This window comes from Malurus melanocephalus, unplaced genomic scaffold, assembly GCF_030028575.1.
Source record: "Malurus melanocephalus ecotype Western Australia unplaced genomic scaffold, MMel_1.1 scaffold_58, whole genome shotgun sequence".
NCBI lineage: Eukaryota > Metazoa > Chordata > Aves > Passeriformes > Maluridae > Malurus > Malurus melanocephalus.
In genome coordinates, this window is record NW_026623290.1 from 2392240 (window position 1) to 2419286 (window position 27047).

At 41.2% G+C, this 27047-nt stretch overlaps 1 protein-coding gene across 2 annotated transcripts in view; it reads left to right on the plus strand.

The window, feature by feature from the left end:
* The first annotated feature begins 3336 nt into the window (after window positions 1–3336).
* Window positions 3337–27047, plus strand: part of ARNT2 (aryl hydrocarbon receptor nuclear translocator 2) — an 85233-nt gene continuing 61522 nt past the window's right edge. Inside the window, exons 1-2 of one of the 2 annotated variants that reach the window (XM_057365858.1) lie at window positions 3337–3569; window positions 25719–25830. In XM_057365858.1, coding sequence (XP_057221841.1) covers window positions 3539–3569; window positions 25719–25830 — 143 coding nt within the window. In that variant the 5' untranslated portion in view covers window positions 3337–3538. The remainder of the gene's footprint in view (window positions 3570–25718; window positions 25831–27047) is intronic. The other variant, XM_057365857.1, reaches the window with a different exon arrangement.

Here is a 27047-nt window from a genome sequence, read left to right on the forward strand (position 1 = left end):
TTTCCTGCTTTACTGTGTACATGTTCTTTAAATTGCAGTGAAAGTAAAACACAGAAAGTGCATTTTCACCATAATTGGAACACAATTTTAAGAGCAGCAGTGGTTTCTCTCTCCACTTGCCACTGCCATAGATCTCCCCACAGATCTGGAAAGGCTCAGGATGAGATAGCAAGAAGTATTGCAGATAAACAGAGAATGATTCCATTCATTTATGGATTGTTTCAGGGATTCTGAAAGACTCTGCTAATACTGGTTATTAAGAYAGAGAAGATGGGGAGGAAAGAAAATCAATTCATTTCTCAATCYGTTTAAATGAACAAAGAATTGCGTGTGAAACTGAACGGAGCRAGTCAACAAAGCTCACACCAAACAAAAAAGGAAAAGCAGCTTTATTTTGCGTAATTGTGTCTGAATCACAGTAGATTTGACAGAACCTGTTCCATCCTAAGCCCCAAGGTCTTATTTAGGCAGAACACAATATCAAATAYCCTGTAATGTGTTCTTTCTGGGCTAATCTAACATCTCATGGGATATCACGCAGGGGGRCAGCACAGGCAGTTGAGTGGTTTTGTTGGTTTATATTCAGTCTTTGCAGGACTTTTTCCATCTGTCTGTTTCCATCTACAGTTGCACTACTGTACGGTAGTGCACTGTCAGATCTCTCAGGTTTTTTTTGGGGTGGCTTCCTTATCTCTGAAATAGGAACGAAATAAGAAATATTAGTGCTTTTCTGGTGAGAGGGAGATAAGGTTGAACCTCTGAATACTTGCAAAGGCSTTCAGAGGACACTTCAGAAGTGCCTAACGCTACGAATTCTGGTTTTATAAGGCATYTTACTATCATAGTATTAGGAGTTTGACCTTTTAACCTTTATGCATGTATGTAACCTGACTTAATGGAGGCTCGTGGAAAAGCTTTCACGACCAGCACTGCCTGTGCAATCTGAACACCAGATTTACAGAAATCTAAAGGAACTGAGCTGTGACTCTGCAGCAGGGCAAGGCACTCCAAATGCTGCCTCTCTCATAAAGTTAAGGGTCTAGAAAACTGTGACCAAGATTCCCTCAAATCACAGGGTTTTATCTGAACAGAAATAAGTTGCATTTACAAAATTGCTGATATTAACAGCCCAGTATTAGCAGGGTAAATGCCTTGAGATAAGAATTAAGATTGCCGGCTGAGCATCCAAAACTCTCCAGCATCAGCAGGAACTAAAGCAGCAAGATGCTTAGAAAAACAGCTCCACATCTGATAGGGAAAAGCACAATAAATCAAAGATAAAGTAAACTTTCTAGATAACCAGGAGCGTTTAGTGCCRTTCTGATTAAGCTCCTCTAGAGGAAGTGAGTAAACACAGCCTCCATGCTTTCCCCATCTTTCTGCCAATTTACATCTTAATGGACAAACTGCTTCAAGTTACTCATTTGGCAAAGCGAGGGATTGATTTGCAACTTTTCATTTTGAGTGTTCCCATCAACTTCTGCAGGGCTGTTCAGGGCAACTGAGCACAGCCATGGGCAGGCATTTAAAGATTAACAGGTCTTTGTGGCATTCCAGGGGAATGACAAAGCCATCAAAATTCATTATTTTTTTTCCCAGTATTTCACACACATTACACGTGACTGCTGCAGTTATTACACCAGTAATTTCAGAAATCTTGCCGTTCAATTCTGTGATACTGGGTTTTTTTTACCCTTGAAGACCTGAGTGATGAGATTAAGAGCAAATTCTCCAATTTCATTGAAAGTGTATTTTTTTTTTTTTTTGTTCTTGTATTTGCAATGCAAAGCCTTGAAATGTGAGCTGAGTTACAAAGAATCAGTTGTGCAGTCTCACTGCCTGGCATGAAAGCAAGCACGGTGTGAAGGTTTTCAGAGGAATATGACACCATTCATYCACTCCACCTGGAGGGGCACAGAATGTCTCTGAATTCCTGGATATTTTGTACACTTGATGAGTTTGAACTCAGGTGGCTGCCTTCCCTTCCACCTCCCAGAGGACACTGTCACCTCGGGGAGAAGGGATGACATTGTCTGGGGACAACACGGACAGAGGGAACGTTGTTCTGCAGCTCCCCTTTGGCATCCCCTCGGCTTTGGGTGATGCTGACCTGCGGCTGAGTCTTCTGCCTCAGTTTAGGGGGCAGCTGGTGACACCCCAACTTTCCCCCATAATTTATAGGATGATGGACAGCATCCCAATCTTCCCTCTCAATTCAGAGGGTGATGGAGAGCACCCCAACCTTCCTGCTCAGTGCTGGAGGTGATGGACAACACCCCAACCTTCCCTCTCAATTTAAGGGTGTGACAGACCACCCCAACTTTCCCCCTCAGTTAAGGGGGAGATGGAGAGCACCCCAACCTTCCTGCTCAGTGTGGGAGGTGATGGAGAGCACCCCAACCTTCCCACTCACTGTTGGAGGTGATGGACAGCACCCCAACCTTCCCCTCAATTTAGGGTGATGCAGAGCACCCCAACCTTCCCCTCAGTTTAGGGTGATGAAGAGCACCCCAACCTCTCCGCTCGGACTCGGAGGTCATGGACAGAAACCCCAACCTTCCCCTCAATTTAGGGTGATACAGAGCACCCCAACCTTTCCCATCAGCTTTGGAGGTGATGGACAGCACCCCAACCTTTCCCTCAATTTAGGGTGATACAGAGCACCCCAACCTTCCCCCTCAGTGCTTAAGGTCATGGACAGCACCCCAACCTTCCCCTCAATTTAGGGTGACGCAGAGCATCCCAACCTTTCCCACTCAGTGCTGGAGGTCATGGACAGCACCCCAACTTTCCCCTCAATTTCAGGGTGATACAGAGCACCCCAATCTCCCCGCTCGGTGTGGGAGGTGATGGATAACCCCCCAACTTTCCCCTCAATTTCAGGGTGACGCAGAGCACTCCCCGCTCGGTGTCGGAGGTCACGGACAGCCCCCCAACTTTCCCCTCAATTTAAGGGTGAAGCAGAGCACTCCCCGCTCGGTGTGGGAGGTGATGGATATGCCCCCAACTTTCCCCTCAATTTAAGGGTGACGCAGAGCACTCCCCGCTCGGTGTGGGAGGTCACGGACAGCCCCTTTTCCCCGCCGGTTCTGAGGCGGTTGGGCCGCACCGCACCCACAGCCCCACAGGCTGCCATGGCGCAGGCAGTGCGCGCCCCGGGGCCGCGGGTTCGAGCCCCGAGGGGGGCGGTCGGTTCTCGGCCGGTCCGGGGCTCCTCCGCGGCGGTTCTGGCGGGGGGTCCCGGGCGGGCAGCGGCGGCCGCGGGCCCAGCGCACATGTGCGGCCGCCCGGCACATGCTCACTGAGCGCGGCGCATGAGCAGAGGCGGCGCGGGGCCATCGGACATCTTGGGCCGCCCCGCACGGAGCGGGCAGCGCCGCCGGGCCCGGGGCGGGAGCGGGAGCGGGAGCAGCCRCCGCCCCCGCGCTGCCCGGCCCGCCCTGGCGCCGGCCGCCTGCCCCCTCCCGCGCCTCCCCCGGGCTGCTCAGAGCATCCCTCCGCCCCTCTTGCATTTGTCTTAATTCTTCTCAGAGACAAGATGGCAACGCCGGCGGCGGTAAACCCTCCCGGTGAGTAGCTGCCGTCTCGCCCCAAGTGGCCCCGCCGCCGGCTGCCCCTGCCCGGCCCGGCCCGGCCCGGCTCGGCCCGGCCCGGCTCGGCTGAGGCCCGCAGCCCCGGGCCGCTCCCGCCGCTCGTCCCCCGGGCCAGCAGAGCCGGGTGGGCAGAGCCGGCAGCCCCTGGGCTCCCCGGGACACGCCGCCCCTCGCTGTCGGTGCAGCCCGGCACATTGAACAGTTGTGCAGAAGCATCGGCGGGCACAGCGCCGGAGAGCAGCGGCACGGGCGGTGCGGCASCGGGGAGCAGCGACATCGGCTCTCCCTGCCTCGTCCGCCAGTTTAATTGTGGGCTCGTGAAGCCAAAACAAGGTGTTGAAACYGACCCAGGGCGCCTCGGCGTGTGCGCTGTGTTTGTTTCTTTTYCCAAAGGATGCAGTCAATATTTGCTGTTGGTACTACAGTTATTGACAAAGGAAACTTACACACATTTTCCCATTGACTTTTTTTTTTTTTCGTGAGGGAATGCGTTCCCCGACGTTTTGTTAACGTGTCTGTGAGATGCGACATCTGTTTTGTTCAGTGATGGAATAAAGTGAGTTTGGATGAAGGAACAGGGTAGTGTTGTGGAGATGTACCTGGTGTGGATCAACAAGTATTTGACACTAAAAATAAGTGGGACAACGGATCTTGCACTGGGCTCAGTACTAAGGAAGAATATTGCTATTAAAAGTCAATTCCAGTTTTACTTGCTTTAGTATGTGCTTGCATTGTGTCATTTTTTGTAGTTAGGTTGAGTTCTGACAATTAAAGGCTTGCTTGAGTAAATGCCAACTAATGTTTAAAGCTTGTTCATTAGTTAAATCCTGCTGTAGTTGGTAGTGTAGTTGTCATACTGAAAGTAAATATTATGATATAAACAATGAGTTTGGTTCAGTAAGCGACAATACAGTAAGCAGAAACTGATATTTGTCAGTCAGATTAAGTTTTAATATCAGAATTCTCCATATTTAATGAAAATCAATATTTAATKGAAGGTTATTTAATTAATACTAATTAGCTTCCAGGGTACCACGTGCATGATAACAGCGAGTTTCACTGCGTGCACTCACAGCTGCAATCAGTTTGGCTAAGGAGGATCCAAACAGCATTTTTTGACTTGGGTTTGGTTTGCCATTCTCCCACCTGCTCTGTAAGCTACGCATGAAGGAACAGCCCTGTCCACTTGGAGGTCAGTGCTGAAAATGCTGAGTTACAGCAGAGCCGGGTGCCCCTTCTGCACCAACCCTTTCCCCTGTCTGCATGCACCTGCCTGCAGCTGAAACCACAAAAAGATGTGTTTGCAGGAGATACCACACTCATGGACTGCTACCTCTTGAGTCGGGCTTGACTTTTGTTCTCCTGTGACCACTTTGTGAGCTCAGGGAGTGTAAAGGAGTTATTGAGGAAACATAAAAAAAAAAAGGAGAATAAGAGCCAAGTGTGTTGTCTGTGTGCATCTCTGTGACACGGTGAAAGTTGATGTGCAGCGTGTTCCTCAAACTCTCTGAAGCACAGATTGCTGGTCCGTGGAGAGGATGAGGAAATGTGTTGGTTTCCTGAAATGAAACAAGATCTCTTCTGCAGAGCTGAGGTTACAGAGCATCATTCTTTCCCCGTGGGGTGGTTGGAGGGTATCTTAGCTGAAAGACAAATGCGCTGGCTGTCAATGATCCTCCCACATTTTCTGTGTGTGAGCATTGTCAGACATCAGGGGTGAAGTCACGGAGACCCTCGATCTGTAGCAAAATGCTGCCTTTGCTCTGTCACAGACAGCAGAGGATGGAGCTGTGTGAAATACCTTCATTTGTACTGTGGCTTTTTTAAATCTTAATTTGTTGCTGTTGACTTTTTTTTTAAAAAGTAACTGCAAAGCAATTCAGAGAAATGGTCAAAATCTGTAGTGAAATGATTTAATCCTGCTATTTTCTCTCGGGGACAGCTCCTCAGGTGGAGTAACATGGGAGTAGCTCTGTTAGCATTGGTGAAGCTGTGTCTCCTTGCACCAGTTTCTGATCTGCAATGTTAGGGGAGCACAATAGAGAGATTAACTTGTTAAGCATCTTTAATGATGATWATAAATTACAATATGATTAAATTTTTATTAAGCGATTGTCTGGGRTTCTAATAACAGTTGTAATTCAGGCAGGACATTAACTTGCAGCTAYCACAATACAAATACATGTGGTTTTAGTCATATGGTGGAATTTAGTCTGCATGGTGGAATGGGGATTAGGGGAGGGAGAAAAGCTGGGTGCTCTGTAATTCTGTGAAGGTCTTTTAGTGTGGGATCTCCTACAGAACCATGCAATYCTCTTGTGTTAGGTGCAGATTTATCCATTTTCCCCCCGATCTCGTTTTAATGGAGAGTTTTAGTTAGGAGGGCTCACAGGAGTGGGAGCAGTTGCAGCCTTTCCTGTCTGAGGCTCATGGGAACTGYGGTGTCAGGGACCAAATCTGTGGAAAAAGCCACCTCTGTGGCTTCCTGGGCTGGCTTAGATCTAAACTGATAGTTCTTTTTGGTGAAGGTGTTTGTCCAGAGCTGCAGCTGGACATCGCAGCTGAGGGGCTGTGGGAGATCGGCTGTTTCCTCTTGCTGCACTCTCAGCCTTGGAAACARCTCTGTTTTGGAGTTCTTGGTTGGYTTCTCGTACTCTGAGTGACGAACTGGAGTGTGAAACACAATACAGATGTGTGGGAAGCTCATCTGCATTGGCACAAAGCATCACAGTTAATTTATTTCCTCCTGAAATAAGATTGGCATATTAAATGGGATTTAAGAACAAAAAACCTGTGGAGGTGTAACAAGCGTTTCATAAATTACTGCTTGCAGCAAAGTAACTTAGTGCCATGTCTGTTTTAAATGAATTATTTTTGGAGTGCAAGCTTTGTCCGTAACTGTTGCTACTTTGGGGTCAAATTTTGCTTAAMCTGAGTGCAATACATGAACTGGTGATTGTTCTGTTAGCCAGGGATGAAAACATGAAGCTCTTAATGAGTTTAGGAATTTTTTCCTGAGACATTACCTTGTCKTCGGTGATAAATTCCAGTCTGGTTCAGCCTGGTGGGTGAGCAGCAACTTTCTGCCATGGTCAGGTGATGTGAAATGAACACTTTGCTTCCTTTCAGTTCTTCCCAGTGAGGTGTCCCTAGATGGAAGGGCCACTCGGGGTAGWACACACCGATGCATTGCCAAAATGCCACGAACTCATAAGTCAAGAGAAATCGTGAGATTGTGGTGTTTAGCTAGAGTTACTTCAGAGGGAAGATCCCATAGGATGTGTTTTTGGCTATGTTGTAAGATTTTCTTGTATGCTCATATTTAATTGACAAAAAAAAAAAGAAGTAACTGTTCATGTAATCCCTGAAGCTTCTTTTAGAGATTTCTGTTTGAGCAGAGAGCCCAAAATGTAAAGGTACAGAGAACAATATGTCTTCAAAAGGGCATTTTCTGGAAATGTGTAGAGAGAGAGGCTGTGAAATGAGAGAAAGGGGCTGCTGTGGCTTTGGACATTASTGCTGCAACCACAGCAGCTCATGAGGGGAACTTTCAGCCTGTGGCTAGGCCGTGATAGAAAAATATTGGTGTTTTACCTGAAAGAAGGATTATTAAATAAACTCTCTTTACTTTCCGTTTGGAATGAGTTAACAGCAAATTTTATATTGTATTTGTGAAGAGTTGTAACTCAGCCCTGCATCTGGACTCATGATTTAGGCAAGTGCATTGTGTTCTGGGAGGTGGTTTTGGTTTTTATGTGTTTGTTTGACTCRGGAGTTAAGTGGAGATAAATCATTCTCCTGTTTCAACTCGACATTCTGAGAACCAAATGATTTGTTACCCAGTCTTACATTTGGACTGAAGTTACTAAGATATTAAGTGCTGTGGAAAACGGTTTTTGATGCTGCCCAATCCATATTCCCAAAAGGAACTGGCTTTCTGAAGTTGGCAATCTGGCCATTCTTTTCTTTAGATTTCATCCAGCTTTGAAATTGATGATTAAAAAAAAATCTACTTCAGTGTTTTAGATTTCAAAGTCGTTCAACTCGACGCCCAAAAGTTGTGTTTTATTGCTGCTGCTCTGCCCTTCATTATAATAGAGACTATCCAGTAAACTAAAAAATCAATTTAACAGCATCCTGGGGAGTAAATGGAGTGTTGTAGTGATGGAGGTTATAATGAGCTCTGATGTTTCTGGTATGCAAAAAAGTAGTCATCATTCTGAGATAAAGTTAAAAAAAAAAATTTCAAAATTAGAACACTCATTAGCTAATGGGAGGTTTACACTGCAGATCTTTTTCTTCTGGTGTTTTCATAGCTTTTGTACTGCAAAATTGTCCTTAATTCAGTCAAACTGTGGTGTGGGATGCCAATGCCTCTTGAATTGTGCTGTGATAATGTTTTGTCYTTCAGGACAATACTGGCATTGAGGAAATATTATTTTTGTATTTCTAATCTATAGGTATGGGGCAAGCAAAAGACTTCGTTTTGGGATAGCTCCTCTATCACAAAATAGTTGTTTCAAATTTGCATGTATAACTTGTGGTTAGTTGCAAATATTTTTTTCCATAGAATAATGTTTCCCCATGCCTCTAATAAAAACGCAAAACAAAAGAAATATTGCTGATTTCTTTAATACCATATAGTGTTGCTCATATTTCTTACCAGTAACGAAAATTGCAAYAGAGATTAGGTAGAAAAGGGAAAAAAAATAGCCTTTTCAAAATAGTCAAGGCAAAATAACCCTGTTGATGCAGTGATTATTGTTATTAAGAGGACAGAAATGGGGCTGTCATTATGAAGATGTATTCAGAGATTATGCTTAAATGGTTGTGCAGATCAGATATGTGTGTCGTTCAGAGTAATTTTGGGGGGCTTACTGCTTCATAACTGACAAGCAAGAATGGAAAATGTGTTAATTCAGTGCTACCTGCAGAAATTACAGTGTTATTAAAATTTGCAGTAGAAAAGAGAAAAGAGGGGTCTTGAGTTGAAGAGATGGGAATTTAGATCACAGGTCTTGCTGTAGATCTCTGGCAGATTTTCCAGTCTATCTATAGCAGAGTGTCTTTGGCTGGCCAGCAGTATTTCGGGCTGGATGAATCAGCTCAGGATGAGCTGTTCTGTCTCGCCAGCTCTGTGGAGAGCAGGGATGCTGCCCTGGGTGCAGAGGTGTGCAGATACCCACCCAAGCTTCTTTGACTGTCAGCGTGCGCTCAGTAAAGATTGTGTGAGAAGGAAATCTGCAGTTGGAGATGCTCCTTCACCATTTTGTGACATAATTGGAGCAAAACATTGCATTTGCTGGACGACACAGGCGAAAACTGTGACATTCCAGAAATTGTGGGTGGSTGCTTGCTCTATAAACCATTGGTACAGTTTACTTCTTGCTAACAGTGTTTTCTTTGTTCGGCTCTAAAGYACTTCCTGTCACCCCATCTGTATCAATCATGCTGTCAAGTGAGGAAAAAGAAAAATTTTATGAGCCTACATTTGTATATTTTATTTTCCTTCTGATTATAACCCAAGTAAGATAGACGCGAAGAAAAAAAAATCATTCATAATCTTCCATTGTTTCAAATAAAAATCCACTTGAAAATGAATGTCTCGAATAAACCCCCATGGACCATGCACTTGTTGTCTCTTCCAGGAAGAACTACTTTGTCACAAAATGTTACAGGATTTTGGCAAGATCTGGTCTTTAATGTTTAGAAATTATGTAGTTTGAAAATGCAGGATGAARTGGAGAATGACAATTTTTTTAGCAAGAGCTGATTCAGAGTTTATTTTGGATAGTCAAAAATTCAAATGGATCTGAGTTTTATTGTTTATATGGATTAATGGCTGTGGTCATGCGAGGCGTAATGAATTAGAAGCTGTTTTCAAGACAGATGTAATTTCYGTTTTTTTTGTACCCAAAGCACGCTGCTCTTCCTTGAGCAAAGCCATCTGCACAGGGAGAAAGAGAAATCCTTTGTTTTGGATGCTCTWCATATTGATGAATGTTTGAAAACTTTCTGCTTCCTCTCTTTTTTATTAGTGCGTTTCCATTTTGCTTATTGTTTGTAATTCTGTCCTATGATTTCAGTCCTGCTTTTCACACTCAGGTGCCTCCACCTTTCTCCCAAATCTGTAACTCCTGTATTTTCCTCTGTGGAGCTGTGCTGAGCTTTGTATTGACTTCTCAGTTAGTGTTGTTTAAATGTAAATTAATCCTGGCATTGTGCTGGGGCTACACCCGAGTCTTTCAGCAGCTTCTAAATTCAGATTCTGTTCTGTTGGGAGCATCTGAAGGTCCCCTCAGAGAAAAGTGGTACTTTTTCTGTTGTGAGTAGCACCTGTGCTGCCTTCCCAGGTCCTGCCAGATATAATGGTCAAATGAGAAACCTCTGTTAGCTTTCATCTGCCCTGGATGGGTCTGTGTTGCTGTTTTGTTCAAGGACAGCTCATGGTATTCATTTCMAATGCTTAGACTTGGGCTGCTGCAGGTTTTTCCTCATCTAAATGTCAACTGCATGTGACAAGTAGAATAATATAAAATAATTGTAATTTTTTCTCTAATCAAGCAAAAGGGGTGTTGAATTGTTTAATTAGTGGCTTTGCCAGCATGCAGATGGAAAGGCTTTTCAGGTAAGCTGCTCATACGAAATGCCTAAAATGGATAGTAATTAACAACTGGCTCTTCATTGGTATGTTAATTACGCTGCCATTTGTCCTGGTGCCTGTCGTTCTTTAAGTGTTCAGTTACACTGAACTGAAGCGTTCACTTCCTGGCAAACACAGAATGTATCAGAACAGTTTGACTCTCAGATATATGCAAATATTTTATGGGAAGAGGCATGCCAGTAAATCACTGAGCTGCAAAGAACAAAAACACTGCATATTTGTATTCCTCAGAGGTAAAAGCAAAACCTGTTTCTGAGCAACCTGCAGGCCTGATTTTGAAAAATGGTCTCTAATACTTTCCCAGTACAAATCCAGATCACAATTCCATGCAAGTAGGTAATTTTAGGAACTTGGTACTGCTGGCTGCTTCTGTTRGTGAAGGTAGGTAGACATTTGGGTGCTGTTAAATGCCCTTGAAATGCTTATATTTGTAAGCTGTATTTAGTTTAATATCRGGATGGAAAATTCAAACTGAACTGGAAATACCTTTCAAACTTGGGATAGAGCTGATTATTTTGAATGCAAGAAGAGTTAAAGTAACTTGTTATGAATGGATCACAGCAGCACTCTCAGATCTTACTCAATTCACTGTTTAATTCTTTAGAGAACAGAGATTGTCTTCTGTTTTCTGGACTTTGCAGAGTGCATCCCTGATCTCCCCATGCTGCTGTGATAAATACAAACAGACTGCATCTGGGATGGGTCCAAATCATTCAGAAATGTCCTGAAGAGGAGCAGGCTGCTAAAGTTATGTGGCAAATTTGCTACGAGCAGAATGTGAGCATGAGGCTGGTGTTTGAATTTGCTGAGCTTCTGCCACATGGAGGGTGGGTAATCAGCCCAAGACAGTGACCCTCAACACGTGGCAGAAGCCAACCCAGAAATGAGGTGCTGGTTGGAAGAGTAGCTGTGGGAAGTGGATTAGAGCCATCAAATTAACTGTTAAAACCTGCTAGCTACCCTGTGTCACTGCCTCATGTTTCATCTTTCTGTAGAGAAAAAATTGTCCTGCTGTTGGTACTGCATGGCCATGGATGAGCTGCWTTTCCATTGTGTTGTGCACAAGTGAAGGTCCCAGCAAAGTTCCGAGCTCAATTTTGAGCCCAGCTTTAAACACTCAAAGTGCTGATAGCTAGAAAGTCTTAGTTTAGAATGCTGAATTCTTGTGTTCCCAAGCCCTGAGAGGTGGCTCTTTTATCATCACTCCATGGAGGTTGATCTGTGGGCGAGTTCGGGGAAAAAAAAATAATTGGTCTGTTGGCTACTCCTGTCAGTCATATTCATGTCATACTACATGGGGACATCAATGTTTTCCTTGGATATAATTTTTTTTAAAGCATCTTGGAGAGGTATCCTGACCTTCTGCATATGGATGTATCACCCTGAAAATGTTTTTCACTTTCTGTAATAAGAAATGGTTTGACCAGTAGAAAACAAAGCTGTGCAATAAAAACTTCCCTTTGTTTTAATGAGATTTTCAGTGTGGGAGTATAATGGCAAATTATTGGAGCTGTGTAAAGATTTTGGTGTCTCAAAGATACGAGTTCCTCTGCTAATTTCTTTTATATTTTCATCTAAAATAGGCACTCTTTCTTGTTTATGGAAAAAAGAAAAAGTAAGTTTATTTTGCTGGGTAATCAGGTCTGTGGCAACAGCAATTGCAGTGTATTTTTGCTTACCAGTGAAGGTTTGAAATATGCATTTTCATTGTTGAAATTAAAGTAAATGAGCCATCACTAAGAAATGTACAGGAACATTTTCAAATTCCTATGAGAACTGGGAAAAAAAGAATACTTCTAACTGCTTTTCCAGCAAAGGGGACAATGGATTGCTGGAATTAAGAATGTCTTAAGTGAACATAATCTTCCCCAAATGCCATGAGTTGAGGCCTCCAGAATCCAAATTTCCCAGTTTTCAAAAGAAAGTCCTTAAAAATGTGTTATGTGTCTGGAGATTCCCTGCCACCCGTGAGTTAGGGTTGATCCAAGAGAAATTGTTTCTCTGGAACTGGATTCTCGTTAAGAACAAAACATTCTAGATCAGATTAAATGGAGCCGCTATCAAAAACAAACATTCAGAACAGTTWTTGCAAATGTTAAAATTAAGTATAAAATCTCCATTGTGGATACTTACAGAGTAAGACAGCAATAGGGAATTTTCTTCCTTCTTTGTTATTGATGATCACTGTGAAGTGCTTGGGTGTAGATGAGTCTTTTGGGCTCCTTGTAGCTTATTTATACTTGAGACTTGGTTCTTGAATGATCACAGATGTTGGGCTGTTTTTCTTCTAAATAAAACCCGAGTGTTCCTGAACTTTCTGTACTCTCTGATGTCTTCCTGATRCACTCAATGAACATGTGCCTTTCTGAGATGTGTTAGTCTTTTGCTTAAATGTATCTTGATACCCTTTCACTCTTCAGACATACTGACATTATACATTTCCAAACTGTTTCCTGACTCAAGGCTTAATCATAGCTTGTTTTAGTGATGTCCTCCTGCTTCAGAACTCTTTGGTTCTGAGCTGTAAATGGGACTGAGGCTTATGATGGTGTTTAATGTTTTAGTGAGAGCTGCCAGTCTCAGTRTCTTTGCTCTCCAAAGTGCTGCCTTTTGTCACTGGTGTTTCTCCCTCCAGGTTCTATGCATGTTTTAAAAAAAAGGAGGCACGTAAATACGTAAATAATGTTTGAGGTCAGGCAGCTGTAGGATGGCACTGTCAAGTGAAATCTTAGTGCTGGTGTGCAATAGTGAATTAACAGGTGTGTGTGGTTTYACTTGTCGGCATTTTGGTTGAGTAGTATCAGCTGGAGATGTRTGAGTGGGTGGAAGGAACAGTAACGTGAAGTTCATGCTGAGTTCTGTTTTGCTGGAGGAAAGCTATTCATTAGTCTCAGAGCTGGCACATGCCTCTTTATTCCTYCACTAAAGTCGTATCTGACGACTTTGATGAAAAGGTTGATATGACATGAAGGAATTGGTTCTGCCTCATCTACTGATGTGCAAAAGCCTTTCTGCCCTTGGCAGAGCTGAGTAAGACACAAGGCAGCATGCCAATCCTCAGTGTGCTCTAGGAAGGGCATGCACGTGGGGAATGGCTCAGGGTTGAGGAGCCTTGGCTCCATCTCTGGTACCTGTGCAGGTTAATGATGCTGTGTCTGAGTTTGCTCCTGAGTTCATTGTGGCTCCACCTACGCCCCTCTCTCAGTTTATCAAGATGGTCCTAAGGACAGAACGCTCTTCCGTCATTGCTAAATTTAAAATAAGTGTGGTAATGATGAATAAGAATTTCAGAGACCAGTAAATTGCTGCTGTGCAGGAGAATTCCTCATGCTGCATATTTCACATGTATCACCAGCTGACTGTCCCATGTCTGAGAACCCACCAGGGCGAGAAGACACTGCACAGGGCTCCGTTTATTACAGGTTTTCTGCTGAATCTCTGATCAGTAGCATCCTCATGCCACAATTAAGTCATCTGACTATTGTTTTCATTTATCTTACCAGCAGTTTGCAAGTCCTGTTTATGAGACTGCGTAATTTGAGATGCTTTTTTCTTACGCGTCTTTTGTAAAAACGACTTATTTGTAAGAGTGTGAAATGGCTCTGCTGTAACAAGCAGAGAATGTGTTTCATTGTGATGTACTAAATGATAATGTTTTATTAATAGACTTTTATTGCAGCCACGTTTATGTTGGATTTGCAAAAAAAAATCTCCCTTTGGGAAGAAGCAGACATAGAAAGGGATATACAGCTTCTTTCTATCTGGAAACAGCAGTTATTATTTATTGCAAGCACATGAATAACCATTAATTTGTATTTCTTTACAGAGTAGGGGTAGGATATTGGATAATGTGCTTTTTAATTGTCTTGACAGAATATACACATGACAGATAATTATTCCAGTGCTGAACTAGCAGCAATCCACCTGGCTTTAAAGTATTAGTATAGCTTTTACAACTTATTTCGTGTTGTCTTATGGTTGCTTTTGACACTTAAATTTGCCTTTGAAAATGCATTCATTTATTTTCATTCAGTTACAGTTTGTGTCAAGATCGAAAGCAAAATATACATTGCTTCATACACCAAAGAAATGATCAAACTATATGAAAAATGCAGTTACACTGAGTGAAAATGATGAGATAGTTTTCAAGTGTTCATTGTGCATTTGCAAGTTGAATTTTAAAAATAGGCAAATATATTATATATGGAGGTATTTGGTTAGTGGGTTAACTCAAACTGCTCTTTAAATCAAACCAATGAGCTGTCCCTGGAAGGAAATGCATTTTCAGAAATCAAATTGTGATTCTTTCTAATGTTAAAATGTCGTGATAAAGTATTTGTAGTGATTTCTTGGTAAATGCATGTGGCTGCCATTGGTTGTTTGCTTTGTTGCATGGAGTCCCTGTGGTAGCTGGAACCCAATTGCCAAGTTTGGAATTCAGACTAATCTTGTGTGTCCTGTGTACTTGCCTGTGCTGCTCTTCAGTCAGCAAATAGCAAAGCTAAAACCTTCTTTTGGTCAATATTTACAGACAAACAATCAGCTTGTTTTTTGACAAACATCCACTTTGTTTACAGTGAGGTTTTTTTTCAGTATCATTCTTCGGTTCTGCATTTGATATATCCACAGAACTGTCTGTATGCTTTTGGGAACAAGTGGCTTGTAATGGATGTCAAGTCATGTTTAATATGAATACAGGGACATAGAAAAATAATGCTTTGTTGTTATATGCTTTTGTTTTGTTAGTAGTTCACTGGTAGAACATCCAGCGAATTTTGTATTTTGTAATTCTGAAAAAGCAAGTAAGAGCATGGCCATTACCACTGATCGCTTTAGAAAGTCCAGCACAGCCTACCTAGAAACAGCATTTTCTCTTGTATTTTAAAACTGGTAATTTTTAAAAGCAAAGTATGAGATCCAGTTTTATAAAATAGGTTCAGGAAATAGCTCAGCAGAAAAAAAAAGTGTCCCAAAATTCGTGACAAATTCTTGGGAGTGTAGTAAACCTGAAGTAACACTAAGGAATATTCTGCAGCATAGCTCTGTATTTTCTCTATGCCTGTGAAGGTTTCCCTTATGCCATAGGGTTGGGATGTGCCATTTAGAGCATTTGTGGGAATGACAAATTCTAGCAAGTAATAACAACAAAAAGCAAATGCAGTTATCCTTGAGCACCCAGAAAAGCCTGTGAGCTTCTGTGTTTTTTTTTTAATTTGCAGACATGAAAGATATGTGAAATTTTTAAAAGGAAGAATGTTCTAAAGACATTTAGTGAAGTGAAGGGGCAGTGAAATGTGGAGAAATCACTAAAACGTTCATTTGAAATGTTGGGTTTTTTTTGTTTGCAATATAATTCAGGTTTTGGGAAACTAATTTGCAAAGAGGAGAGTAACTGCTGATGTGGGTTGGTATATCAAATTATGTCAGACATCAGAAGGTTGTCCTTGTTGGAGGTTTAAACTGATGGGTGACAGGTGCCAGATTGACATTGGGGGAAGACTTTTTCAGGTGGCTTTTCAAGGCTTAGCTCAATTTGAATCTGGAAGTTTCTTATTCCACTTCAAAGTTCAGTTCCATTTGAATCTGSAAATTTTCTTATCCATAGCCCCCTTCCATGGTGTGAAGGCTGGACTGCAGTGTTTCATAAACTCAGTGTGGAATTTGGAGCAGTAATGGGTTACACGAGCAGCCTGTTCACTTGTACTCCTCATTTGAATAATATTTTTTGATCCTTGTTACTATGGGAAAGTGAGGTTGGCTGTTTTCTCCAATCTTCAGGGAAAAAAAAAAAAAAGGCAATTTTAATCAGAAAATCTCCCTTTTCTTAGTGGAATTTCAGACAGGCATAAAATGAACTGTGTATTTACAATGCTCAGGCTCAGGCTGGGTTTTTGAAATGGAGTTAAATGTGTTTTTTTCCCCTGCAGTTTTTAGGCAGAGAATGTTGTATTAGAAATTGTGAGAAAAGGAAGAAGCACTAAACCACACCCTATTTTTAGAATGTGTTTTGTAACAAATACTGATATTCTTTTTAAGGTGTTTCACATAAATATTCTTAATAATGGATTGGGGTGTGGAAACACCTGAAAGGCCAATTAATTATCATAACATCAAATAAGCATCATTTGCTTGTTGATCAAGCAGAACTGAAGTCATTAGTGCTATCAATAGAATGCTGTTTAATGAAAACAATAGCATTCTGATTACCCAACAGTGCCCAAGGACACTGTAAATTTACTGATAATTAAGTATTTGGTAATGCAAGTTGCTGTTCTGAATGAAATTTAAATTAACATACCCTTCTGAGGCACACTTAAAACTCTWCGTAATAAATAATAAAGGCATTTGAAGGACATGAGTCGGTAATTTTCAATGAATAATTTGAATCAGAGTGGTTCACATTTTACATCTTTGTGGTTGGACTGTTCTCTGTTGTAGTAGGCAAGTCAGGGGCAGGATAACACTTCTGCTTTGGTCTGGTTCCACGAATTTTCAAATGTTTACATTTAGGATGAATTATATAACTGCTTGCTGCTGTGAACTTAGACAATGCTTTCTCCATGAAAATGTGTTATAAGAATATTTTTATGGAAAATCATAAGAGGGAACCAAGAATTTAGGAATTTTCTGCTCATTATTTAAGAAGTACCTTGTCAAATTTCTTCACATGTGAACCAAAAGTTATAGGCATAAATAYTGCCTTGCATGCCCATGAAACCTGATAGTTGACCTCTCCTGTAATTACAGAAAATATGGACAAGTTATGTTGGCAATGACTTTCGTGTTAATTCTGTGCATTTCTGGGTAGAGGAAAAAGTGAAATAGTTGAGAGAAGACATTGGATTTCTGGGAAAGCTAGGCTGCCCCTCATTTGCATTTAGTTAAAATCCATTTTGGTGTATATTCTAGACAGATTTGTTACCAATTAGCTTTATTTCTTTGCATTTATAMAGCTATTGACTATGTTTTATGTAGTAGGTAGGAATTTAGAGCCCTGTCATCTTGTTATGATGTAAACTCTGGAGAACCACTGTATTGATCTCAGTGGGTTTTTTTCTTGTGTACACCATTGCAAGTATTTTAAAAGTAGTTTCAAAATAATTTCCACAAATGGGCAATTGAACTTGTACATGAACAAAATAGATTTGTGATTAAGCACTGAAACTRCTTGAATCTAAATCAGCTTCTATTGCTGGAAAATAATTGCTAGATAGATAAGAAGCCAGACTATTGATAGAAGATTGGAGAMATATTATTTTAAAAGAAATATTTGAAGATGAATGAACAAAAATGAAGCCTYAGATGATGACTTAGGGCAGATAAMMWMWKTARCWGYTAMWKWKKTTATTATTTCTTTATCATAAAACAGTTGGGTGGGAATTTACAAAAGGAAATTTCCTTGCAAATATTTTCTGACAATTATAGATTAAGGATAGGAAACAAGATGAATTTAGGAAAGATCAGATAGCAGTGATGGTATAAAACTAATAATCGGTGATCTAGAACAAGGGTGTACAATGGAAATGCTTGATTTCATTGTTAATGAAAGAAGTAATAGTGGYAATTGGCTAATTTCCTTTCTTAACTTTTTTGAAGAAACACACTTACAAAATGCTGTGTCTGCTGCTCCTGATATTAAAACATGATGTCTTRTCCCAAAAGAAAAATTTTTCAAGCCCAGCCATATCTTTTCTAACAGTGACCAAAAGCAGGTGCATGAAGGAGTGTATCTTAAGAATGTAGAGATAGGATAAAATACTTCCATAACTGAGATCACAGTAAAGCTGATGGTACAGTGGTGTGGGTTTTTTTTTTTTTTTTTTTTTAACTTGCACTTGCCAACTGGGTAACTCAATTTGTTCTCTTTGCTTGTTTACTGAGCAACAAATCTTACTGGGCCCTTTTAACAGTGATAATCCTGTGACAGGGCCTTGTGCAGGTGTTTTGCCCAATTCAGTGTTATTGTGCCTGGCTTTAGTGTAAATTTAGCTGGTCRTGCAGCTTCCACTTTACCTCCTGTYGTTTTACTGCATGAAATACAGCAAGTGTTCTGTTTTAAAAAAGGAAAAAACTTGTCCTCTACATGAATTTCTAATTGAATGCCAACCAAAACAAGCTAAATGAAACAGACTTGTTAAATGAAGAATTAATGGACTGAGCGTAATCTGTCTCTGAGAAACTTGAAAGAAAGTCATTGGAGTTTATTATTTTTTTTCCTGGTGTTTGCTCAGGCTGGGCGTGTGCTTGCATGGTTTTTGTGAGTTCATTAATGGGTCAGCTGTGGGCACTTCTACACAACAGAACAGCCATATATGCTATTTGCTTGGTCTGATGCTAAGTAAAAAGTATGGAAAATAACATTGAATGTTACCTTCTGTTTCTTGCACATAACTTATAATTATGCAGTTACTTTTGGCAAATACAAAATGTCAGCGAAGGAGGGAGAATCACCATTCGTTTCAAATGGAAATGATGCATCATTTGGGGAGCCTTGTTTTTGGTGATTTGCTCAGTACTTTTGCCACTRATATCAGCCACAGTAATGTCAATAAAACCAGGGCAAATTCATGCAGAAGACAATGAAGTGTAGAATGAAGTTGTAAGAGTGCATTATCGTGTTTATTATGGCCAAGGACCAGGTAGGGTCACATTCTAGCAYCTTAAATGGTCCTGCTGCTCTTGTTGGCTGTTTTATTGTGACCCTACATGTAAGATAAGCACCTGCCTCTCTTCTTTTAATGATGTTTACATCAATCCTGAAACAGCCTTTTGAAGTCAGATTTTCATCCTCTCTGTAAATTGGCCTTTTACRGTAGCAGCCCTACTTCCCTGCCCAATTTATGTGTGCACTTTCCCACTTGTAACTATTTATACCTGAGRCATTTGCCAAGTGTTGGAGGCTCAGGTTGTGTTTTCAGTGTGAGTCTACCCAAGGTCCTTGGATTTGCTTCTGGCTCACTCTTTCATGCATTTCCAGACCTTGGATGTGAGAAATAATTTTCTTATAAAAGAAAAGCGTCTGACTACAGCGTCATAATCATAGTGGAGGTCTGGGTGCTCTTCTGCTTGAGTTAAACACCATTTCTGCAGTGGGGAAAATGATCCCATTTTAGAGGCTGGGTCAGTTTTCAGGTTCATTCTGCAGTGCAGATACAAGCTTTATTTTAATTCTGAGACGGTTTATTATTTTCCAAGACTAGAGACACTTTTTCAGAGTAGGAGCCATTAAGCGTTCTTTTTTAACCTTTCCTCCCTGTTTTGAATTTCAGCAACCTCTTTTGAGGGAAATGGTCATAGTTTGGCAGGACTTGTCAGCAGTTGGATGTATTGGCTTATTAAAGAGAGTACAAGGAATAGTTCACCTCAGTCCGAGGCTGAATAGGTCAAGAGGAGATAACAAGGAATTATGAATAAGAAGTGGAAAAATAGCCGGGGAAAATGTGGGGGCATAGGTGCCATGCCATTAGTCAGGAAGAGAGGAGGAATGAAGAAGCAGCTACCCCTTACTCTTCTTTGCAGCCTAACTTTAAGTGTCAAAGTGCATCTTCTGTCTGTGCTTTAAGCTTAATTTTTATTCTTTAAACATTCTCTGCAGTAGGTGCAGAGGTGTGACTCCAGGTCTYCTGGTTTGTGCTGAAGAGCATTTTGAGTTTCTTCTGTCGTGTGTGGGGTGTGTTGGTCATTTAGGCAGTGAACATGAATGTCGTCTACATCCTTTCCTTACACCATGATGTCTCTGGAAATGTTTGTGCCTTGACCACAAGGTAGATATGAATGAATGGAAGTATCAATATGACTGGAATGAAAAGGTGATTAGTGTGAAAACTGGAAATAGAAATAAAAAGTACTGTCAAAATAGCATTCAAAATCACATAGTAATATATGAAATAATATTTTGGTTTTACAAATCATAAGATTGATGTTTCCACAGTGGGGTTTTGGTACCATGGTTTCTGCATGTCTAGTTTTGGATGCTTCAGAGGATCCAGGGTTTCAGTGTTGGCTGTGTATCCTGCAGTGATTGGTCTGACGTTGTCCCTCAAGCTGAGTACTTGCATCAAGAATTCCCCTAAAATAGACCAAAACACTCTTTTGTCACAGTTTACTTCCAGTTCTGTGTCTGCATCCCACCTTCTTTTGCACATCCTGGTGGTGGTGCTGAACTCAGGGGCACGCAARAAAGTGTGGATTGTGGTGAGATCCCAGGGCATCCACACGGATGGGCTGTGTGAACACAACAGTCAAGGGTGGAGCACCATGGAGGATTTCACCTTTTTGACTTCAAAACCTTTTCTTCCAGTCTGCTGATGGGGCATTTGGTAAATTCCTCTTGCATTTGTCAGTGATTCTGGCACCTCCAGAGTCTCAGCAGGGATGGCAGGGACTGAGGTGACTGGAAGTGACCTCTGGAAGCCCAGTTGGGCCACTCTCCTGAATGCCAAATCCCAATCTGCTGAACAGACCRTGCCCCCTCAACTGAGCAGCTGAATGGCATCATCTCCCCCCCTTCAAGTGTGCTTAACATTCACCTGTGATGCAGGCAGAGGATAAAGCTCTGATTTTCAATTTAAAAAAGGAAGCATTTCTCTAGTAACTACTCACCACATGCCCTACTTTATCTTCAGGATGAGGGGTGGACCCCTGCTCACACCCCAAAAGCACAGGGCATTGTGGTGGAGGGGAAAGTTTTTAGTTAATTAGGATTTTTATATAATTGATAAAAACCCTTCCAGTCTTAGTAGCTCTTTCCAGAACCTAAATGGTTAAAGTAGAAAATGTTAGTAATTTTGCTGCAAATAAATTGATCAGTATGCAAGACGGTTGTCACCGGCTGAATCATGGTCCACAGTTAAGGTAAACAGATCTGTGATGACATTTTCTGAGCAGAATACCAATGCTGCTACATTTCTTCCCAGAGGTTTCTGACTCTTCTTATATGCGGATAAAATTTCTCTTCAAGAAGGTTTTGTTCCCAGGAAAGAAATAGCATCTTTGTAAGAGTCTTCCTTAAAGGTGGGATTTCTTATATTTTGTGATTTATTTGTAGTCGTWATTCTGTCGAGAGCATGGAAAGGAATGTTTTTGCTTTTCTGCATATCCTCTCTACAGTAGATGTTTTTGATGGGGAGTGTATTTAAAGTGTCTGGCAACGGAATGCAAGTAAAACAGTATTAACAGAGTTATCAGGAACAATGAAAATGGTATTTTTTTAKATTCTTTGAGAGTGAGCTCTGTTTTATAATCTCCGTAGTTAACACATRAAAGCAATGGCTAAATATACAGCTAGATTTTTTAGCAGTAGTGTTTCTGTGAAATATTTTTGACTGCATGATGGCTTCGTATTTTTGTTGGCATATTCTAAAGTAAGAGCTATGATATAGTTTATTCTTAAATGTCTCTATGCTAGGCAGAAAATCCCYTTTGCAACTGACTGCAATCAAAACCATTTAGCTGAGATGCATCTAACTCCTGTATGACTTCAGGGTAATGAAAAATACAGTTTCTGAAGAGGTTTTTGAAATCTGCTTTCTTAGAATATTTAAAAGAACATTTTGAAATCACTGTRTACGATGCTGTTGATGGGATTGGGCACATTGATAATTCTGTGTTTAGCCTTAGATCCACATTTACTTGGAGGTGATTGACATCTCAGTCGTTCTGTGGATTAGTGCTGGAAATCTGTCGTATTTGTATTGATAAAAGCAGAATTTCCTCTGGTTTAGTCAGATGCTGGTATCTGACTTTAATCCTGTTTATTGCAGTAGACGCTGAAGGATAAAGGAGCCCTGTGGAGAGCATGCTCAGTGGTACCTGACATGGAATAGCAAACCTGGAGCTGGTCCTTGCAGCTCATGTCAGGGATTCAAAGACTCTGGCAGTCTGTGAAAGCATTTCCCCAGTAGTTTTTGGGGTTAAACCTGGCCCTGTCCGTGTCTGCCATGTGCAGGTGAGGGGAGCACAGCTCGGCTGCTGGAGWGGCTGAAAATGGTGTCATCAGTAGAACCTTTTGTGAGATGGACTTAGAAAATCTCATCATGCACAGTGTGTGGTTGTATTTCAGAGCTTCCCAGCAGGATGAATTCTGTGGCTTGTGTAGAGGAGCAGAGCAGCACATCTCTGGAGCTGTGGTGCTGCCTGTGAGGATACCTGGCCAGAGCTGCCCTCTCTGGGGGATACCACACAGTCACACATTTGTGTCACAAACAAGATAGAGCTGCATTTCAGGCACTGGGTCTGGGGTGGGGCTCAGCATTTAAAGTTTGGCCTTAAGAGCTGTGGTTTAATAATTCCCTGCCAAGAAAGACGAGTCCAGGTTCATCCTGGTGTGCTGCACTTTTCAGTAATTGGTGCCATCRTTGGGGTTCTCGTGCACTTTCGTGGTATCCTTGTGCAGCGTTCAGCTTGCTCTTTGTGCTTTGCTCTGCGAAACAGTGCTCTGTTTCTTCTGCAGATCTGTATAACAGCTTGAGATGAACATGGATTTTTTTTTTTTTTTGGGAATAAATCCTTACATTTTATCCCAGTGTTGTTAATGTACATTTGCAGGCTGTCTTTTCTTTCAGAAACAACYGTGAATATTTTGGGGTTGACCGTCGTACTGAAGTCATGTCCAAACTTGGGATGTTCAGCAGAGAAATTAGGGCTGGACATAAATGTAGGGACTAATTCTGCTTTTACACTGAGCATTTACATTGTTCTTGGATTAATGTGACTCCTCAGGATCCCCCAGATGAGCATCAGTGTTACTGGCAGGATTTTGGCTGTAACAGTGATAAGAGTTGTTCAGTGTTGTCCAGCTAGAGGAACATTCACTGAAGATTCTGAGTGTTGTGCTGGGTTTTGTTCTAATAACATTTCTGTGTTYTTTGGCAGATCTCTAGGAACTCTCTAATCTCCAAATGAAATACTGCATGCATTTTTTTCAGCAAAAGAGTAATTTCTGTTTGACACTAAGGAACACCTTTTAAAGATTTTAAAGAAATTTGTTCAGAACACTGCCTTGACAGTTACAGATGATTTTTGTGAATGTTCAGCCTGACCCTGTTTTACTTCCTGAGAATTACACCCTTATGTTCATGTTGTAATTTTGGGTCAATTATAACGCTTGTTTTATTTCCATTGGCAGAAGGGAAGTCCACTCTTTGAACATTCAATCTCTCAAAGAGAACAGCTTGTTTCCTAACACTTGTTGCTGCTGAAACACTTCTATGAACATCAGTGTTAACATGAATGTGGGCGTGGGTTGAGATAAGCCTGAAAACACAATCTTCATGGTTGTTGACCAAGCATGTGGTGATGGGTTTTTTCTGGGTGTTTTTTTTGTGGTGGTTTTTTTTTGTTGTTTGTTTGTTTGTTTGTTGGTTTGGTTTGGTTTTGTTTTTTTAATCTACTATAACCAACTTGACTCCTTCTGCAGGTCTGGGCTTCCATACTAATTTATGCTCCAACAGAGTAATTGGGACTGCCCTAAATTTATGTAACTATACACAATCATGGGCTACTCTTAAGACTTAAGTTTTTTTTTTTCCTTTTGGTCTGTGTCTGATGCATGCTCACTTTGTTTCCTTTTTTTTTTTTTGGTGAGCTGTAAAGTAACCCTAAATAATTAGCTTTGGCTTTTGGACTTTTAAGTGTAGATTAATCCAACCCTTGGCCTGCTTTYTCATCATCTTTAGACTGAGGAAAATGAGGTTACAAGAATTTCTCATTGCAGTATCAAATATGGTATTGTTCTTACTCTCTTAAAATACTACTCAGAGATGATCTGAAATTGTATTACTGTTATTACTTTTAAAAAATCTGATCTCCTGATGATCTATGCTGAAATGTGTTTCTKGGTGACGGGGACACTTTGCAGGTAGATTTATTATGGTTTTCACCATCTGCTTTAATAAATGAGTGAGCAGAGCATTTCAAAATGACCTTCAGTTCTGTCCATGAAAGATGAGTTTGAATGTTCCSAGTGAATTGTGGGCATTAGACAGCCAAGGCTACTTCTTCTGGAGTGATTTACCAGTTGTTTGCATGTTGATATTTTTATTTGTCTGGAGATATGCAAATATGCATTAATGTTGTGTTTCCACATARCTTCAGCTTTMGMCACTGAGGARCTTKMTGTGGTCTGGGAGTGTAGGCAGAGGTCTCATTGTTTGGCCTTGCAGACTTGGWTAAAAAATACTGGATTGCTCGGTTGCTCTTTAGTTGAAAAGGAGTTCATAAAACTAAATGTACTGGAAGAAATACATGAAATCAGTGAACAGATCAAATGTTATTATTTGAAATGCATAATGTTGCATAATGGATGTATATAAAGTGTGGYAGAGATGGAAGTGCTCTCCAGATGTAATGAAAGAGCATGGATTCCTGTTTCCATAATTGAGGTTATTTCATACTTATCTTGGGGAAAAAAATAGCACAATTTTTTAAACAGATTTGCTTTCCATTAGTAATTATATTTAGCTGTAGTTCCAGATACCTTGCCAAGTTTTTTTTTTAAGAAGTTGGAAGGAAGATGCACTTTCTTTCAAGATAATTAAATGTTTTGACTGTAGATTTTGCCTCCAGAGTGAATAAAGTATATGTGCAGGAAAAAAAAAAAGTTTTAATTGCTCATACAGTTTATAAGAGTTATACAGAGGAAAAACATTCTTAATCCCATGCTTAATAATGGCACAGAAGAAAAGGGTATGAATATGTTATATTCCACTTTTCTTTTTTGAAGTGTAATGAACTGTTATTAATAAACTTTAGAAGTACTTGCCATTAGCAGTCTGAAAATCATTGCGTAAGGTGAGCTTCTGCAGTTTCTCACATCAAAGTTTTGAGGTCTGAGGATCTCATTAATCTGTGGCTATACCTTGAGCCCTGGCAGAGGGATGAATTTAGCATAGATTTTAGGCTCAGTTCTGCTCTGCAAAACACCACGCAGTAATGCAGGAAGGCTTTGAGCTCTTCTAAGTTCAGCCTGGCYCTCTGAATGCCTCCAGAATATAAATAATAAAAACCAGTATCACCTATAATTCATCTCTGCTCTCAACTCTTGGCCTCTCTGGAAAACTGAGTTTTTGAACTTTTATTTTTCTTGGTACCCTGGTACCATGATCTGCAGCTTCATTTGTCTTGGGAATTCAGCTTTTCATTTCTGTACAACACTTTCACTGCTGAAGGAGGTTGTTGGCCTTCATCTGACAGCCCCTTTGAGATTAAAATGAGAACCATTAGGTCAGTGGAATTACAGAGGGACTACCTGCAATGGCTATTGACTCAACTGAGCTTCTKTAAAGGATGTGAATCTGCTGGGTTTTAGTGGGAGAGCTTTACATTTCCTTAGAAATGAAAAGGAAAGCTTTCTCTGTTTGTTTTGGGAAGGGCCTGTCTCTAATGTTATCAGCAGAGGTTTCTCCTTGAAGGTAATGGATTAAAKGATTTCCCCCACCTCTTTCCCTGTGTCTGCCTTACAGAAATGGCATCAGACATTCCTGGCTCAGTGGCCTTGCCAGTGGCTCCCATGGCGAGTGGGCAGGTGAGGATGGCAGGATCCATGCCTTCCAGAGGAGGAAAGCGGCGCTCTGGGTAAGCCATATCTTTTTTTTTTCCTATTTTTTCTATTTTTCAGATCTGAAACTGGAAATTACATGTATTGTAAAACCCTAAATATGTGTATTTATACATATATAACCCTGTATATATGTGTGCATTTATTATGTAATGTTTTATTTATGTAAGCTGCATTCTGACATTAGTCACTGATGTTTTCTTTTTCTCTTCAATGCATCTGTTCTTCCTGCAAGATCAAACTTGCTGATAAGTGTGTGGCTTGTTGTTTTGCTTGTTTCAAAGGACTTTCAGGTTTGGCAAAGCATCCAGAAAGGAGCTTGGATCCCGTGGCTGTTGTAAAAATAATGAATGTATCCTGCCTACATCTGTTTAATCTCACAATGATTTATCATGTGAATAAAGGTAGCAAGACTGCACATGCAGACTCACTCAACTTCCTCTGAAGGTTACACTTGGRATCTCTGAAATGCAGGCCTGTTAAAGGTTTTTTTTATAGTTCCAGGTACAGGAATAGCACGAGCAGTCACTCTTCAGAGATTGTGGACTGTGATATTCTAGGTGTCAGTGGAAGGGCAGCACAGTCTTTTCTGGGATGAGGGCCTGAATCAGATTTGGCTCTTACACCAGCTTGAGGGCTCTGCTGAAGAAGATTTGTTTTACCTAACTTTAGAGGTTGATGAAGTATCAGGGTAGTTTTCCACATCAGATTGCTCTGTGGCAGAGCATAGTAATTCGGTGTGTTAGAAGAAAAGTGTAGCAAGAGCTTGAGAAGAGCAGAAAACCACTCTGTGTTGCCAACCCCCCTGTTTTTATCAAAGGTTGATCACCAGCAAGAATTGTCATTGGGTGATGCTTTCTCAGAGATATCTGATCTTCAGAAGAGATTGATCAGTCTTATRTTCAGCCCTAAATAAGACAGTGGTAGGGCTTAACAGGATCGATAGTGTGAGTAAAATCTTCACTGGCAAACTCCTAAGTTGGAGGACATTATTCCTTGCAAGAGCTGCTCTAGGGATTGTTCACCCAGGTACACTGCCAGTTTTATGTGTCTGCTGGAGTGACAGTGCTGGAATCTCGATCTTGGGCTGAATTAATGAGGGAGAAGGTTGGCCTTGCCTCGAACCAGAGCTGAGCTGGTGTGATGTGAACACTCAGGGTGCTTGTTCTGGGGGTGTTCCTTTGAACAGAACAGTTKGAATATCTCCCCCCACTGAGTGCCCTTCTTATGCTGA